This window comes from Mobula hypostoma, chromosome 23 (assembly GCF_963921235.1).
Source record: "Mobula hypostoma chromosome 23, sMobHyp1.1, whole genome shotgun sequence".
In the NCBI taxonomy this organism is placed as follows: domain Eukaryota; kingdom Metazoa; phylum Chordata; class Chondrichthyes; order Myliobatiformes; family Myliobatidae; genus Mobula; species Mobula hypostoma.
The window spans coordinates 29,293,792-29,310,542 of record NC_086119.1 but is presented as its reverse complement, the minus strand read 5'-3'; the positions used below and the strand labels follow the sequence as shown (position 1 = coordinate 29,310,542).

Here is a 16,751-nt window from a genome sequence, read left to right as displayed (position 1 = left end):
GTTTCCACGGGGCATGCAAACACAGTACTGTATTACAAGCAAAGACAGACTTGTATTTATCTTCTTACTGGGATTAAGGAAGACTTACTTCCATTCTGACTTTGTGGTTTCTGAGGTGAGAACTGCACACCCTGTCACAGATGGGCAAGTGACAGCTGTCAGGGTGGGCAGATGGTGAGATGGTCTGTTCTTTTCATTGTTTACACAAGGCCTCTTTACACCCCTGATGCATGGCTTCAAAAGTTCTCAGCACCATCCCAAACGCTCCTTCTCCACTTTGCTATGAAGTCAGTACAGATATTACAGACAGTACCATAATCTATGTTGGTGATCCTATGTAATATCGAGGCTTTACTGCCTGTAACATCTTTTGAATAGGACTTTAAAATAAGATCCAACCTGCTTTCTTCTGTAGACATAAAAGATCCCGTACAGTCATATAACAACTCTCGCAAGCCTTTGTAATTCCTAAATTGCTCTCAACTATTGCAGGAGTTCTGAGTCAATTAATTTAAATAAAGGGTAGCTAATTGCACCCAACAAGCTCCCATATTCAGCCCCATGATAAGAACAGAAATCCATTGAAGTCACATTGATCAAAGGCATGAGGAAAAGTCCCTTCTAGGTGGCAGATTGGACCATATTTTAAGGTCTTGCTCCAAAGAAGTTACAGGAAACACACGTTTAGTACTGCACAGGATTGCCAGCATCAATTTTGGTGCCTACTCTCTGGGTGGCATTTGATTCAGAATCAAAAATGCTAACATCTGAACAAATGCATTTGAACTGGCATGCCTGCAATGGGCTGTTCTTTACTGATCGGGCAGAATCGCCACTTTTGTATGAGTGAACTCCATGCTTAATTATGGATAATTAATACTTATTCATTAAAAAATATTAATGCTCTCAGGAAAATATTTAATGAGCGTATCAAAGTGTAGACTGTAATAACTTACGCACTTTTGTTATTAGGCAGGATTAAAAAAACTTGATGTATACATTTTAATTGAAATGGAAAATTAACAACTTACCTCATAATTACTTAGCATTGCAGCATTTGCATCTTTTCTGAAATAGATAAATAATATATCAGCAAGCTTTAGATTTTTGAATTGCATTGCTTGAAGAGTCTAAAAGTGACCTGAGTTGTTAAGAGTGGAGGTTAGTATTATCTGGGGAGAAGAATATTGGAATGCCAGTTGGGATTTCAACAATATGAGGGAAAAGAATTGTAAGGAGGCTGTTCAGTGCCATCAGCAACAGGATTAAGGCAAGGAAATTTGTAAGTAAGGGCAGCAAAAGCAGAAGGAGAATACATTAGGTGAATTAGGTGAATAGTGGAGAATAGGCATGGAGATGGCATTCATCCTCCCATGTAGGTAAATCTATCTTGTTCAAATAAACTACATTAGGAAGCTCCACCGGGGCCCCACCATCCCGCGTTCCTGCTGTGCATGCTTTCAGTGTATCCTTGTTTCACCCCACAAACACAATCTGTCTGGTGTCATGGCAGCCGGCCCGACAGAAGCTGGAACAGCCATATGTCTGCTGAAAAACAAGGCCACTCGAGCAGATGGCATCCCTGCTGAAGTTCTAAAATCTGGCAGACGAAAACTTCTAGCAGAAGTCAACAACCCTATTGGCCTCATCTGCAAAGGGGAGAGTATTCCTAGAGATCTCAGACACAACATAATCATGACCATCAGCAATATAAACCTGTAAATGGCTTCCCCTGGGCCAATGTCTCCAGCACTGAGGCTCCAGGAGCTCAAACGGGCAGGCCACATTAATTACATGCCAGGCACTTAACTCACAAACCAGGCTCTTTCCTCAGTTCTGTCATGTCAAGAGATATCTAGGAGAACAAATAATCAGCTTCAGATTATTTCCAAAGCCTTCATGGGAGAAAAAATGTAACATTCTCACCAACTCAAAGGAATACTAAACCCATGACTGCCAAAGTAGAGATGAAACAACCTAGAAGACACTAAGTACCTCAAATTACCTCAAAGAAAACACAGAGTATGCAAGTTCAAAGTAAATGCATTATCGAGTACATACAGGATTCCAGTTAATTGAACCACTGGTTAACTGGGGCAGCTGCTTATTTGAGACAACTAAGGGATAAAAACTAATGGAAAAATAACCAAGATTCCTTTAGAATATTTGGGACAATATGCCGCTTAATTAGGGCAGTAGACTGCTCCCAAACGGTGTCAGACGTGTGCACTTGTGTGGCAATTAGATACTACACTGTGCTTACAGCGAATAGTTTTTAAAGAGCATCAGTTGTTTGTGCTTGTGTTCAAAAAACAGTGAATTTTGTCACTGATAGTTGGTGAGAAATAAGCGGGAAGATATTTCAGAACTTCTTTGCTCACCGCAATTTCAAGCATTGTAGGTTTGCAGATGCCAGAAACTGCCAGGAGTGAAAATGAAATAATTCCACTGCTTCAACAAGTTAGGCACTACGAAGAATTTGAAGGTATCGACAATCATCTTGAATGTTACAATGAAAATGAAGATCTGGAGGACGCAATTGTTGAAAGCATTGGATGAAGCCAGTCCATTATCTACACTAGGTGTTTGCGCTGGTTTTGTTTAATTAGTTAATCAAAAGAACGTACCTGCATTCACTGGATGAATCCTGTCAATAACTATTAAGAACTTATATAGTTTTAAAGCACTGTAGTAGGATTGATAGTGTTCTAATTTGTATTGTAATTCATTTAAATACGTAATTTCTCAGTTAAATGGTAGTTTGTCTTTTTTTTATATAAATACCTTTTTTAAACTACTTCCATGAAATTTTGCTTAATTGGGGCAGCCGCTTAAATGTTAAATGGGCCAAAATGTACTGGTGCCAATGTGGCCCAATTAACTGGAATCAATTGTATATGTTAGCAAATACAACTCTAAGATGCATTTCCTTTTGGGCATTCACAGTAGAGACAAAGAAACACCATAGAATCAAAGAAAAATCACACACAACAGGATAGACAAACAACCCATTGCAAAAGATAGATTTATAGATAGACAGAATAGCATTATGTGCCAAGATGGTGCCAGCATACATCAGCAATTCTCTGCGGGCTGCAGGAAGTTGTACCTGTTTTCCCTCTTAAATATACTCCTTTTGAACTACTTTCACTGCAATCCGCAGCGTGTAAATTTCCTCTTTAACAATGGACTATGAAATTACATCAAAGATTTTCAGATCTCACACTCAACAGTTAAATGTGGAGCAGGTAAGTGCAACACCTTTAAGGATCAACGCTATGGCTAAAGACACATCAGGAGAGGCAGGATTCAAACCAGGCTGAAGCACAGGGGAATGAGGCCTCCCCCACCGAGCATCTTGTTGGCAAACGTACAGACACTTGAAAATAAGACTGATGATCTCAGGGCAAGGCTGCTGGATTAGAGGCAGATGAGGCCTCAATTGCTTGTTGCATTGAGACTTGGTTAACAGCAAACGTGCCTGACATAGCGATCCAACCAGAAGATTTTACAACTTTAAGAATGGATCAAACCTTGAATTCTGGTAAGGAGAAAGGTGGCGGAGTATGCTTTTTAGTTCAATTCTCATTGGTGCACAGATGTTAGGGTTATGTCAACTTCTTTTTCCCCTGACTTACAACAACTAATGAATGAATGCAGACAATTCTACTTGCCTCGGGAGTTCTCATCTGCGATCCTGACTGCAGTTTACATACCACCAAGCACCAATTATAAGAAAGCACTCGCAAAACCACATGATGCTGTCTGTAAACAAGAAAAAGCCCATCCCAACGAATTTCAAATGATAGTCAGCGACTTTAACCAGGCCTGTTTGAAGAAAACTCTGCCCAATTATTACTAGCACATAACCTGTTGCACCCAAAGTCCCAGCATACTAGACCACCGCTACACTATGATAAGGAATTGTTACAAGATTTCAATAATGATCAGAGGCACAGAGAGATCTGTATTTACCGACAAGTACCTTAATTGTCTAAATTAACAAGTATGTGAATCCATACACTAAGTACCTTGTGTGCACACCAACTAAGTTTTCCCGACTTTCCATGAACAATCAAAGAACAGAAAAGATATTACCAGTTGAAAATGACTTTCTGCTGCTGGCCACATGTTCCTCGTAGTTCAATTTCAAATCTCCATGTGCCCATGGAGCACCTCACACCCGCGACAGTTGTTCTGACAGAGTTACCACTGCCAGCAGACTTGAAGCGTCTGCTTTTATATCCATTTCTTACCAATTCAAGTATTTCATTCCAATGTCATGTGACTGACCTTTAACACCTTTTTATTGGCTCTGCTCCAGGCCAGCACCCATTTGTTGCCCTCTTCCCGGCAAGTGACAATTGGTAATTTATGGCTTTGCCCTCAATCAGATTGAATCGCACAGACCAACATTCACAAACCTGCATGCTATATTCAACCAAAGAAAACCTCACAAGTAACTTATTTGGAAATTATCCCCAGTTCAGCAGATTACATGAGGCATTACGGTGTCTTCTTTAAAACACTGATCAAGCCAAGCAACTAAGACACAAAATGAAGGACATAAAACAGTTCCACAAAATGGCATCTCCAAGAAAATGGCAGGAACAAAGACAATTGGTCTGTCTGCTTCCACCGTCCTTGATTCACTTGAATTCACCCACTTACAGACTGCAGTTCTTTCAGGCCAACAGAACGCCTATTGTTCTTTTGTTGGACGGCATATTGGTAAGTTGGATCATTTGGTTGTCTGCATACAGACAGAGCTTAAAGAGCAAGGCTCCAGAGATCAAGACAACTAAAGAGGTGGTCGTGGGAGGCTGAGGAACAGTTACAGGATTGCCTTGATTCAGTGGACTGGGTCATGTTCAAGAACTCATCTGAGGACCTGTATGACTACACCAGGGTCGTTACAGACTTTATTAAAACAACTGTGGATGAGTGTGTCCACACAAAATCCTTCAGGGTTTTCACCAACAGAAGCCCAGATGAACTATGAAATCTGGAATCTGCTGACAGCCAGATCAGAGGCTTTCAGGTTTGGAGATCAAGAACGCCGTAAGAGGTGCAAGCATGATCCCCGGAAAGCCATCTCTCAGGCAACGTGGAGATTCCTGACGACTGGAATCAATGAGGGATACTCGACAACTGTGGCAGGTTTTCAATGCCGTAACCTCCTACAAAGTTAAATCTTGCGACATAGGGGACAGCAGAGCTTTACTTCCAGATGAGCTCTACGGTCACTTTGACCACCGGAACAGGGAGGAACGAACCATCACGCACCATGATGATCCTTTGGTCTCAGTATTTGAAGATGATGTGCAGGGTGCCTTCGAGAGAGTGAATCTAGGGAAAGCATCCAGTCCAGAGAGAGTACCTGGTTGAGGACTTACGACCTGTGCTGACCAACTGGCTGCTGTATTCACAGTTATCTTCAACCTCTCACTCCAGCAGTGGGTGCTACCCAGCTGCTTCAAGCAGGCTTCAATTGTACCGGTGCCCAAGAGAACATAGTAACTGGACTAAATCGTGGGATTGAGTTTAAGAGCCAAAAGGTAATGTTGCAGCTATACAGGACTCTGGTCAGATCCCACTTGGAGTACTGTGCTCATTTCTGGTCGCCTCACTACAGGAAGAACGTGGAAACCATAAAAAGAGTGCAGAGGAGATCTACAAGGATTTTGCCTTATGAGAATAGGTTGAGTGAACTCGGCTTTTCTCCTTGGAGCGACGGAGGATGTGAGGTGACCTGATAGAAGTGTAAAAGATAATGAGAGGCATTGATCATGTCAATAGTCAGAGGCTTTTCCCTAGGGCTGAAATGGCTAGCACGAGAGGGCATAGCTTTAAAGTGCTTGGAAGTAGGTACAGAGGAGATGTCAGGGGTAAATTTTTACCCAGAGAGTGGTGGGTGCATGGAATGGGCTGCCAGCGGCGGCGGTGGAGGTGGAAACGATAGGGTCTTTTAAGAGACTCCTGGATGGCTACATGGAGATCAGAAAAATAGAGGGATATGGGTAAAGTCTAGGTAGTTCTAAGGTAGGGACGTGTTTGGCACAGCTTTGTGGGCTGAAAGGCCTGTATCGTGCTGTATGTTTTCTATGTTTCCATGTAAATAACTATGCCCAGTGGCATTTACATCTACAGTGTTGGTGTTTTGAGAGGCTGGTTTTGAAGTATATTACCTCCTGCCTGAAAGATCCCTTATATTTCCACTTTATCTAAGCCCTTTAATATTCAGTGCATTTCAATGAAATCCTTCCTCGTCCTTCTAAACTCCAGTGAGAAAAGGTCCACTTCCTCCGGACCCTGTCCAATACTGGCACAGCCTTCCTTAGATATGCCTTACAAGGCGCTGATTGGAAGTCTGTGCGGGGCACCACCCCTTGCACAGACACTAGAGCAATGTGTGGTTAAGTACCTTGCTCAAGGACACAAACATGCTGCCACAGCTGAGGCTCGAACTAGCAACCTTCAGATCACTAGACGAATGCCTTAACCATTTGGCCACGTACCCAGCACATGAATATGCCCGACGCAGGCCTCTCATGGTCTGAGTCGACGTTCCTTCCCTCTCTTCCTTAGATATGAGGCTCAAAACTGCCCACAATAATCTAAATGTGGTCCGACCAATAATTATGTTGAGACTAATGGCTCAGCATTACATTCTTGCTTTTATATTCTGGTCCTCTTGAAATGAATGCGAGCATTGCATTTGCCTTCTTTGCTATTGACTCAAACTGCAAGTTATCTTTTAAGGAATCCAGTTTTAGAACTCCCAAGCCCCTCTGCAGCTCCAACTTCTGAATTGTCTCTCCACTTAACAAGTATTCCATGCCTTTACTTCACTTAGTGAACTCCAGACCATACATTTTCCTACATCATATTTCATCTGCCACATCTTTGCCCATCCTTTCAACTTGTTAAGGTCCTTCTGCAGACTCCCTACTCCTTTAAAACTACCAGCTTCTCCACCTCCCTTTCTATCAGCTACAAACTTGGTCACAAAGCCATTAATTCTATCAAGATCATTAACATACAACACAAAAAATAGTATACACAAAACCGACTCCTGCGGAACACCACTGGTCATCGGCAGTGAACCAGAAAAGGCCTGTTTTATTTCCACTCTTTGCCTTCTGCCAGTCAGCCAATCTTCTAAAAATGTTAGTATCTTTCCTGCAATACCATGGGCTCCTATCTTGTTTAGCAATCTCTTGCATCATCCTGTCAAAGTCTTCTGATAATTTGAATAAACAACACACACTGGCTGTCCTTTGACTTTCCTGTGTATTACTTCTTCCAATAATTCCACCAGATTTGTCAGGCATATCCCCACCCCCCAAGGAAAACGTAATGCCTTCGGCCAATTTCACCACGTGCTTCCAAGTATCCCGAAACCATATCCGTCATAAAATCTTACCAACCACTGACGTTGGGCTAAGCGGCTTATAAATTCTTGCCTTCTGCCTCCCTCCCTTCTTTAACAGTGGAGAGACATCTGCAATTTTCCATCCTCCAGAACCATTCGGCTCTATAGAGTAGTAATTCTTGAAATCACTACCAATGGCTCCACAGTCTTTTCAGCTACATCTTTCAGAGACCTAGGATGTTGTCCAAAAGGCCCAGGTGACTTTATCCACCTTCAGACCTTTAAGCTTCCCAAGCACCTTCTCCTTAGTAATAGCAACTACATTTACTGCTACTCCCTGACATTCTCGAATTTCCGGCATGTTGCTGGTGTCTTTCATATTGACGATTTGCGCAAATTATTTATTCAGTTCATCTGCCATTTCTTTTTTCCTCAAACTACCTCTCCAGCAACATTTTCCAGTGAACCGATACCCCTTACTTCCCGTAGACTGGGAGGATCAGACTGCCAGAATACTGATGGGAAGAGGTAAAAGAGTAGCATTTAAGAAGCATTAGACACATGAATACGTAAGCATTGGAGGAATAGGGATCATCTGCAGGCAGAAGAGATGTAATTTTATTTGGCATTCTGTTTGGCACACACATAAGCCAAAGGGCCTGTTCCTGTGCTATACTATTCAATGTTCTATGTTCTATTATGGTGAAATATGGAGCTAACGGCATCATACAAGTTATTTTTAGGGTGCTAGATCAATATTTAACAGGACTGCAGAAAATAGAGTAATGACCATCAATCAAGTAAGGGACCACAGTATTGTAACAGACAAAGATTGATTTCATTGGTATCATATTGATGAATGGGGGTGGATGATGTTCTAGATGCCACCAGTAGATGGCGACTGAATCACACAAATCAGTTTTCTCTGTGCTGAAATTGGATATATGAACCAGCATACGGCGACGAAACCGGATATATGAACCAGCATACGGCGACGAAACCGGATATATGAACCAGAATATGGCGACGAAATTGGATATATGAACCAGCATACAGCAACGAAACCGGATATATGAACCAGCATACGGCGACGAAACCGGATATATGAACCAGCATACGGCGACGAAACTGGATATATGAACCAGCATACGGTGACGAAACTGGATATATGAACCTGCATACGGTGATGAAATTGGATATATGAACCAGCATACAGCGATGAAACCGGATATATGAACCAGCATACGGTGATGAAACTGTAATTATGAACCAGCATACGGCGACGAAACCGGATATATGAACCAGCATACGACGATGAAACCGGATATACGAACCAGCATACGGCGATGAGATTGGATATATGAACCAGCATACGGCAACGAAACCGGATATATGAACCAGCATACGGCGACGAAACCGGATATATGAACCAGCATACGACGATGAAACCGGATATACGAACCAGCATACGGCGATGAGATTGGATATATGAACCAGCATACGGCGACGAAACCGGATATATGAACCAGCATACGGCGACGAAACCGGATATATGAACCAGCATACGGTGATGAAATTGGATATATGAACCAGCATACGGCGACGAAACCGGATATATGAACCAGCATACGGCGACGAAACCGGATATATGAACCAGCATACGGTGATGAAATTGGATATATGAACCAGCATACGGCGACGAAACCGGATATATGAACCAGCATACGGTGATGAAACTGTAATTATGAACCAGCATGCGGCGATGAAACTGTAATTATGAACCAGCATACGGCGATGAAATTGGATATATGAACCAGCATACGGCGACGAAACCGGATATATGAACCAGCATACGGTGATGAAATTGGATATATGAACCAGCATACGGCGACGAAACCGGATATATGAACCAGCATACGGCGACGAAACCGGATATATGAACCAGCATACGACGATGAAACCGGATATATGAACCAGCATACGGCGATGAAATTGGATATATGAACCAGCATACGGCAACGAAACCGGATGTATGAACCAGCAGACGGCGATGAAACCGGATATATGAACCAGCATACAACGATGAAAATACACTTTTAAATTCTCTGCTTGATCTTTGATTCCTATTTTTGCATAATTTTGGGTTCAAAAAAAAAACCCTCCGAAAACTCACTATAACAATGAATGCGTAATAAATTTCTTTTCACAGAAAGCCCCCCAAAACATAGAAGTAGGCCATCAGGCCCCTCAAGCCTGCCCTGTCATTTATTTTGATCATGTCTGATCAATTCTGACCTCCTCTTCCATGCCCTTTCACCATCACCCTCAATTCCACAACCTTTCACATATTTATCAAATTGCCACATTGCATAAATTGACAATTTATCAAATCATCATTGTAAACACATGACACCTTGCCAAAAATATAGTTGCAAGAAAAAGTTTGTAAACTCTTTGCAATTCCTAGTTCTTGGCATTAAATATACATAAAATGTGGTCTTATCTTCATCTATGATTATGAAGACACGTAGTCCTCTTTTTATTGTCATTTAGTAACGCATGCATTAAGAAATGATACATTATTTCCTCCAGTGTGATATCACAAAGCACAGGACAGACCAAGACTGAAAAAACTGACAAAACCACATAATTATAACATATAGTTACAAACAGTGTAACAATACCATAACTTGATGAAGAAGTCCCTGAGCACAGTAAAGTTCAAAGTTTCTCAAATGTCCCACATCTCACGCGGACGGGAGAAGGAAGAAAAACTCTCCCTGCCATGCCGACTACAATCCGACTCTGAGTCATCCGAAAACTTCGAGCTCTGATCAGCTCTCCGACACTGAGTACTGAGCACCATCTCTGTCTGAACGATTCGACCTCCTTCTCGGTCGCCAAAAGCAGGCAAGGCCGGGGATTTTGAGGCCTACCCTCCAAAAGATTCCCAACCACACAGTAACGACAGCAGCGAACGAGCGTTTCAGAAATTTCTCCAGATGTTCCTCTGTGCTTTCACATCCATTCTCCATCCAATCAGAATTGTCCACAACCCCTATTTAACAGATATGATATCATTTTCACCGGAGAGCTGTGCACGCACAGCAATCTTCTCCTCCTGCTGACTCAATAATAGGTCACAATAATAGATAAACACAATCTGCCTAAACCAATAACACACAATTATTTCTTCTTGTCAACACTGAGTATACTATTTGAATGATCACAGTCTAGGTTCATGTTAACCTCCAGGGCAATGCCTTCTACAAAAGCTATTTGGAATCAGGTGTTCGAATCAATGAGATGAGATTGAAGGTGTGGATTGTAGAGCTACCCTGCCTTATAAAAAGACACACAAAGTCAGGTTACTGATAGAGCCGGCTCTTCTCAGGAAAGATCTATTTATGTGCACCATGCCTCGATCAAAACAACTTTCAGAACACCATAGAAGAATTGCAGAGATGTATGAAGCTGGAAAAGGCTACAAAAGCATTTCTAAAGACCTGGGTATTCATCAGTCCATAGTAAGAGAAATTGTCTACAAATAGAGGGAATTCAGTACTGTTGCTACTCTCCCTCAGAGGAGGCATCCTGCAAAGATCACAACAAAAGCACAACGTGCAATGCTGAAGGAGATGAAAAAGAACCCAAAGGTAACAGCAAAAGGCCTGCAGAAATCTCTAGAGCTTGCTAAAGTCTTTGTTCATGTGTCCACTATAAGAAAATCGCTGAACAAGAATGGTGTTCATGGAAGACCACCATGGAGGAAACCACTGCTCTCCAAAAAAAAAACATTGCTGTATGTCTCAAGGGTGCAAAAGACCACTTGGATGTTCCACAATGCTTCTGGGACAATGTTCGTTTGACAGGCGAGACAAAATTTTAACTTTTTGGCAGAAATGCACATGCTGGGAGGGAAAAGAGCACTGCACACCAACACCAAAACCTCATCCCATCTGTGAAGCATGGTGGAAGGAACATCAAGGCTTGGGGCTGTTTTGCTGCCTCAGGGCTTGAACAGCTTGCATCATAGAGGGAACAAGGAATTTAAAGTCGTATCAAGACATTTTACAGGAGAATGTCAGGGTAGCAGTCTGTCTCCTGAAGCTTAACAGAAGTTGGAGGATGCAACAAGACAATGATCTGAAACACAAGAGTAAATCAACAACACAATAGTTTAAAAAGAAACTTCATGTTTTGGAATGGCCAAGTCAGAGTCCAGATATTAACCCAACTGAGATGCTGTGGCACGACCTGAAGAGGGCTGTTCATTCCTAAAATTCCTCCTTGCTGTTGTGCAAGCCTGATCAGCAGCTACAGAAAACGTTTGGTGGAGGTTATTGCTGCGAGAGGAGGTTCTACCAGTGAATAAATACAAGGGTTCACATACTTTTCCAGCCTGGACTGTGAATGATTAAACAATGTGTTCGATAAGGACATGAAAAGTACAGTTGATTGTGTATTATTAGTTTAGGCAGATTGTGTTTGTCTATTATTGTGATTCAGATGAAGATCAGACCACATTTTATGAGTGATTAATGCAGAAAACCAGGTAACTGCAAAGGGCTCACAAACCTTTTCTTGTAAACTGTATATAAAGGAATGTAAACATAAAGGCACATTGCAGGAATTGTTTACTTGTTCCTGTGCAGCACACCATACCATTCTCTGAAACAGTGCCACTGGGAGTTTCCTGTCAGTAAAGTTCCTCTTCAGGCTAAAGGACTTTCCAAGGTGTCAAGGAGTTACTAAGCATGTTTCTACTTTTTCCACAAACATCATGTGTCCCTGAACACATTGTTTCAGATGACCTTTGAATCAGAACTGGGGTTATTAGTACCGTCTTTTGTGACGTAAAACTTGTTATTTCGTGGCAGCTGTATAGTGCAAAACCACAATATTACTAAGCTACTAAGTAAATAGTGCAGGCAAAAGGGAGTTCATGGACTGTTCAGGAGCCTGATGCCAGAGACAGAGATGCGGTTCCTGGGTCACAGAGTGTGTCTCCTCCCTGACAGCAGTAACAGGAAGGTAGCGTGTCCCAGTTGATCAGGGGTCTTCGTGATGGATGCCACCTCCGCAAAGCATGAAGATATCCTCAATGGTGAGGAGGGTCATGCAGAAGATGCTTCATCGGAGCCTCCATATCTGACTGAGATGCAACCAGATAGAATACACTCCACTATACAGCTGTAGAAATTTGCAAGCCCTTGGTGACATATCAAACATCTTTAAACACCAAATGAAGTACAGTGGATGTCACGTGATTGCATCTTGCGCTGACCCCCCCCCCCCAATGAGGACAGGTGCATGTTCCTCCTATTCCTAACGTCCACAATGACTTCTTTCATCTTGAAGATGTTGAGTGTCAGGTTCACACACAAAATGCTGAGTTCCTCCAGCATTTTGTGTGTGTTGCTCGGATTTCCAGCATCTGCAGATTTTCCCTTGTTTGAGTGCGAGGTTGTTGTTGTGACACCACTCACCCAGGTGATCCATCTCACACCTGCGCACCTCCTCATTGCCATCTGAGATTTTACCAACAACTGTGGTGTCAGCTGTGAATTAAAAAAATAGCATTCGGGATGTACATTTATGAGTGTAGAGCAGTGGGCTAAGCATGGATCCTTGAGGTGCCCTGTATTCAATTGAATTGACTTTATTACTTACATCCTTCATATACATGAGTAAAAATCTTTATGTTATGTCTCGGTCTAAATGTGCAACTTATAGTAATTTATAATAATTAGCATGTACAACAGGACAGTCAATATACCATAGAAATACAATTATATCAACATGAATTCATCGGTCTGATAGAAGAAGCTGTCCCGAAGACTGTTGGTCCTGGCTTTTATGCTGCGGTACCATTTGTAGTTGGGGTGACCTGGGTCTCCAATGATCCTTCGGGCCCTTTTTACACATCTGTCTTTGTAAGTGTCCCAAATAGCGAGAAGTTCACATCTACAGATGCTCTGCAGAGTCCTGTGATTGAGGTTAGTACAGTTCCCACACCAGGCAGTGATGCAGCCAGTCAGGATGTTCCCAATTGCACCCCTGTAGAAAGTTCTTAGGATTTGGGGGCCCATACCAAACTTCAACCATCTGAGGTAAAAGAGGCACTGTTGTGCCTTTTTCGCCACACAGCCAGTATGTACAGATCATGAGATCCACGATGATGTTTATACCAAGGAGCTGTTCACCTTCTCAAACCCCGATCCATTGATGTCAATAGGGGTTAGCCTGTCTCCATTCCTCCTGTAGTCCACAACCAGCTCCTTCGTTTTTGCGACGTTGAAGAAGAAGTTGTTTTATTGACACCACTGTGTCAGGGTGATGACTTCTTCTCTGTAGACTGCCTCATTATTATTTGAGATTGGGCCAATCAGTGTAGTACCGTCAGCAAATTTATTTAACAGATTGGAGCTGTGGGTGGCGACACAGTCATGAGTATATAGAGAGTAAAGGAGGGGGCCTAGTACACAGCCTTGAGGGGCACCTGTGTTAAGGGTCAGTGGGACAGAGGTGAGGGAGCCCACTCTTACCACGTGCCAGCGATCTGACAGCAAGTCCAGGATCCAGTTACACAAGGTAGGATGAAGGCCGAGGTCTCTGAGCTTCTTGTTGAGCCTGGAGGGAATTATGGTGTTGAATGCTGAAAAGTCCAAGAACAGCATTCTCACATAAGCATCCCTCTTCTCCATGTGTGCAAGGATGGTGTGTAGAGCTGTGGCTACTGCGTCATCTGTCAATCGGTTGTGTCAGTAAGCGAATTGTAGGGGGCCCAGTTTGGGCGGCAGCAAGCTGCAGATTTAGTTCTTGACCAGCCTCTCAAAGCATTTGCTTATTATTGAGGGGAGTGCAAGGACGCCAGTCGTTCAGCCATGTTACCTTAGTCTTTTTAGGTACAGAAACAATGGTGGATATTTTGAAGCAGCAGAGCACTCTACACCGGGAGGGGGAGAGATAAAGTGTAAGGTGGTTCGTCCATCGTCGTCGATGAAGACCTCGACACCATTAGTCACTTTGAGACTGGATGTGGTGTGTCCGAAGATGACTGGTCAGGACAATTCGGGCACGGAATGTCCTGGCACATGTTGGGCAGACACGTGTAGGCATTGCAGTTGTTGCGCTGGTGGCTCTGGACTTGCGCGGCTCGTGTTTATGTTGTACTTCAGCATTGCGCCTTGCTTCGTAAGCTTGACAGCCCTTGTGGGTGAGGCCGCGCCAGGTAGGGCGGTTTTGTGCCAGCGTTTCCCAAGAGGCCGTGTCTATGTCAAATGACTTCAGGGAGGCCTTTAGTGTGTCTTTGTAAAGTTTCTTCTGCCCTCAATGCGAGCATCTTCCAGCAGAGAGTTCCCCAAAAAGGAGCCGATTGGGTTTGCGCTCGTCCGGCATGCAGATGACGTGACCTGCCCACCGGGTCTGTGCTCTCATCAGCAGTGTGTGGACTGATGGCAGACTTGCTCCAGAGAGAGCTTCACTGTCTGGTGCTTTATCTTGCCATCTGATGCCTAATATTCTGCGAAGACAAGGCATATGGAAATGGTTGAGCTGTCTTGCATGCCTTCGATACACAGTCCACGTTTCACAGGCATACAGGAGGGTAGTGAGTACCACGGTTCTATCCTTGACATTCCCATACAGTGGAGCACAGTCTACCGAAAGCAGAACTTGCCTTTGCTATTCTGCAGTTAACTTCTGTAATAGTCACTGCTCGGGAGAGAGTGCTGCCAAGGTCAGTAAACTGGTCCATTGCCTGTAGTTTCTGTCATTTGACTGTGATTTTCAGTTCTGTATACGGTGCATGACTTCAGTCTTCCAAAGTTGTCACAAGCCATGGAGAATTTTTCCATATTGACTTGCATCTCTGGCTCCGAGCCAGCATACAGGGCGCAGTCATCGGCAAAGAGGAAGTCTCTCAGAACAGTCTCCTTCCCTTTGGTAACAGCTTGAAGTCTCCTCAAGTTGACGAGCTTCCCATCCATTCTGTACTTGAGGCTGATTCCAACATCACTGTCCTGGAAGGCATCATTCAGCATGGCAGTAAACATCATGTTGAACAGTGTGGGTGTGAGCACACAACCCTGTTTGACACCATTGGTGACTGGAAACGCCTCAGAGGACTCTCCGCCGTCCAGCACTCTGCCCATCTTGCCATCATGGAACTGGCGTACTATCTGAATGAATTTGGCGGGGCAGCCGAACTTTGACATGTTCCTCCACAGGCCTTGCCGGCAGACAGTGTCAAAGGCTTTTGTGAGGACAACAAAAGTTGTGTCGAGTTCGCAGTTCTGCTCCTGACACTTCTGAAGTTGGCGCGCCGCAAAAATCATGTCAATAGTCCCACGGCCTTTGTGAAAGCCACACTGTGACTCTGGCAGCAGGCCCAACTCCAGATGAGTGACCAAACGATTTAGCAGGACTCATGCAAGGGTTTTTCCTGCGATGGAGAGCAGCGAGATTCCTCGGTGGTTGTCACATACTTGTTGATTGCCCTTTCTGTTGTAGAGGTGTACGATGGATGCATCTTTAAGTTCCTGAGGAATGGATCCTTGCTTCCAAAAAGACTGGAACAACTCGGTGAGCTTCTCTATAAGTACAGGACCACCGGCTTTGTAGATCTCTGCAGGTATAGCGTCTGCCCCCGGGGCTTTGCCACTGGATAGCTGGCTGACAGCTTCAGTGACTTCGGCTACTACTGGTGGGTCATCCATGGTCAACCGACTGTCATCTATTAACGAGGAGGTGATAAACAAGATTCCCTAGGTTGACATCAACAGCGGGAGAGATAAAAATGTCTGTAAACACACCTATCAGTTGTGGCACACACACTTTGAGTACCTGCCCTGGGATGCCGTCCGGTCCCACAGCCTTGCGACTGTCCACTCGTTGGAAACATCTGCGTACTTCAGCTGAAGGGATGACTAAGTTGCAGGCCTCCTCGGAGGCTCTCTTCAGGGGCTCAGTGTTGGCAGTATCGAATCAAGCATAAAGAATATTTAGCTCATCTGAGAGAGAGGCAGCGATGTTGGAAACTCCATTGAATTTGACTTTGAAGTCTGCGACAGTGTGCAGACCTTGCCATAAGCTGCGTGTGTTGTTGGTGGAGAGTTGTGACTGGATCTTGTTGTTTCATTGCCTTGATGACTTTGCGCAGACTGTAGCTGCATTTCTCGAGTTCCTATGGTCACCAGCGACATTAGCTCTATGTAGCACAGTAAGTGCTACTCGCACGGAACTGTTGATCCAGGGTTTCTGATTTGGATGGACCCTGACCAATTTCTAGGGGACAACATCCTCAATACACTTCCGGATGAAACTCGTGACCCCTTCCGTGAACTCGGAGACATCCTCATCATGGAAGACATTC

At 43.7% G+C, this 16,751-nt stretch overlaps 1 protein-coding gene across 2 annotated transcripts in view; it reads right to left on the bottom strand.

Annotated features, from left to right (window-relative positions):
• The window catches only part of crcp (calcitonin gene-related peptide-receptor component protein), an 87,995-nt gene that overhangs the window by 57,819 nt on the left and 13,425 nt on the right, over nt 1-16,751 (bottom strand). The window contains exons 1-2 of one of the 2 annotated variants that reach the window (XM_063031236.1): nt 10,060-10,484; nt 1,032-1,068 (exon numbers count right to left, since the gene is read on the bottom strand). In XM_063031236.1, the coding sequence (XP_062887306.1) occupies nt 1,032-1,049 (18 nt within the window). In that variant the 5' untranslated portion in view covers nt 1,050-1,068; nt 10,060-10,484. Of the gene's footprint in view, nt 1-1,031; nt 1,069-10,059; nt 10,485-16,751 lie in introns of those variants that run through there. The other variant, XM_063031235.1, reaches the window with a different exon arrangement.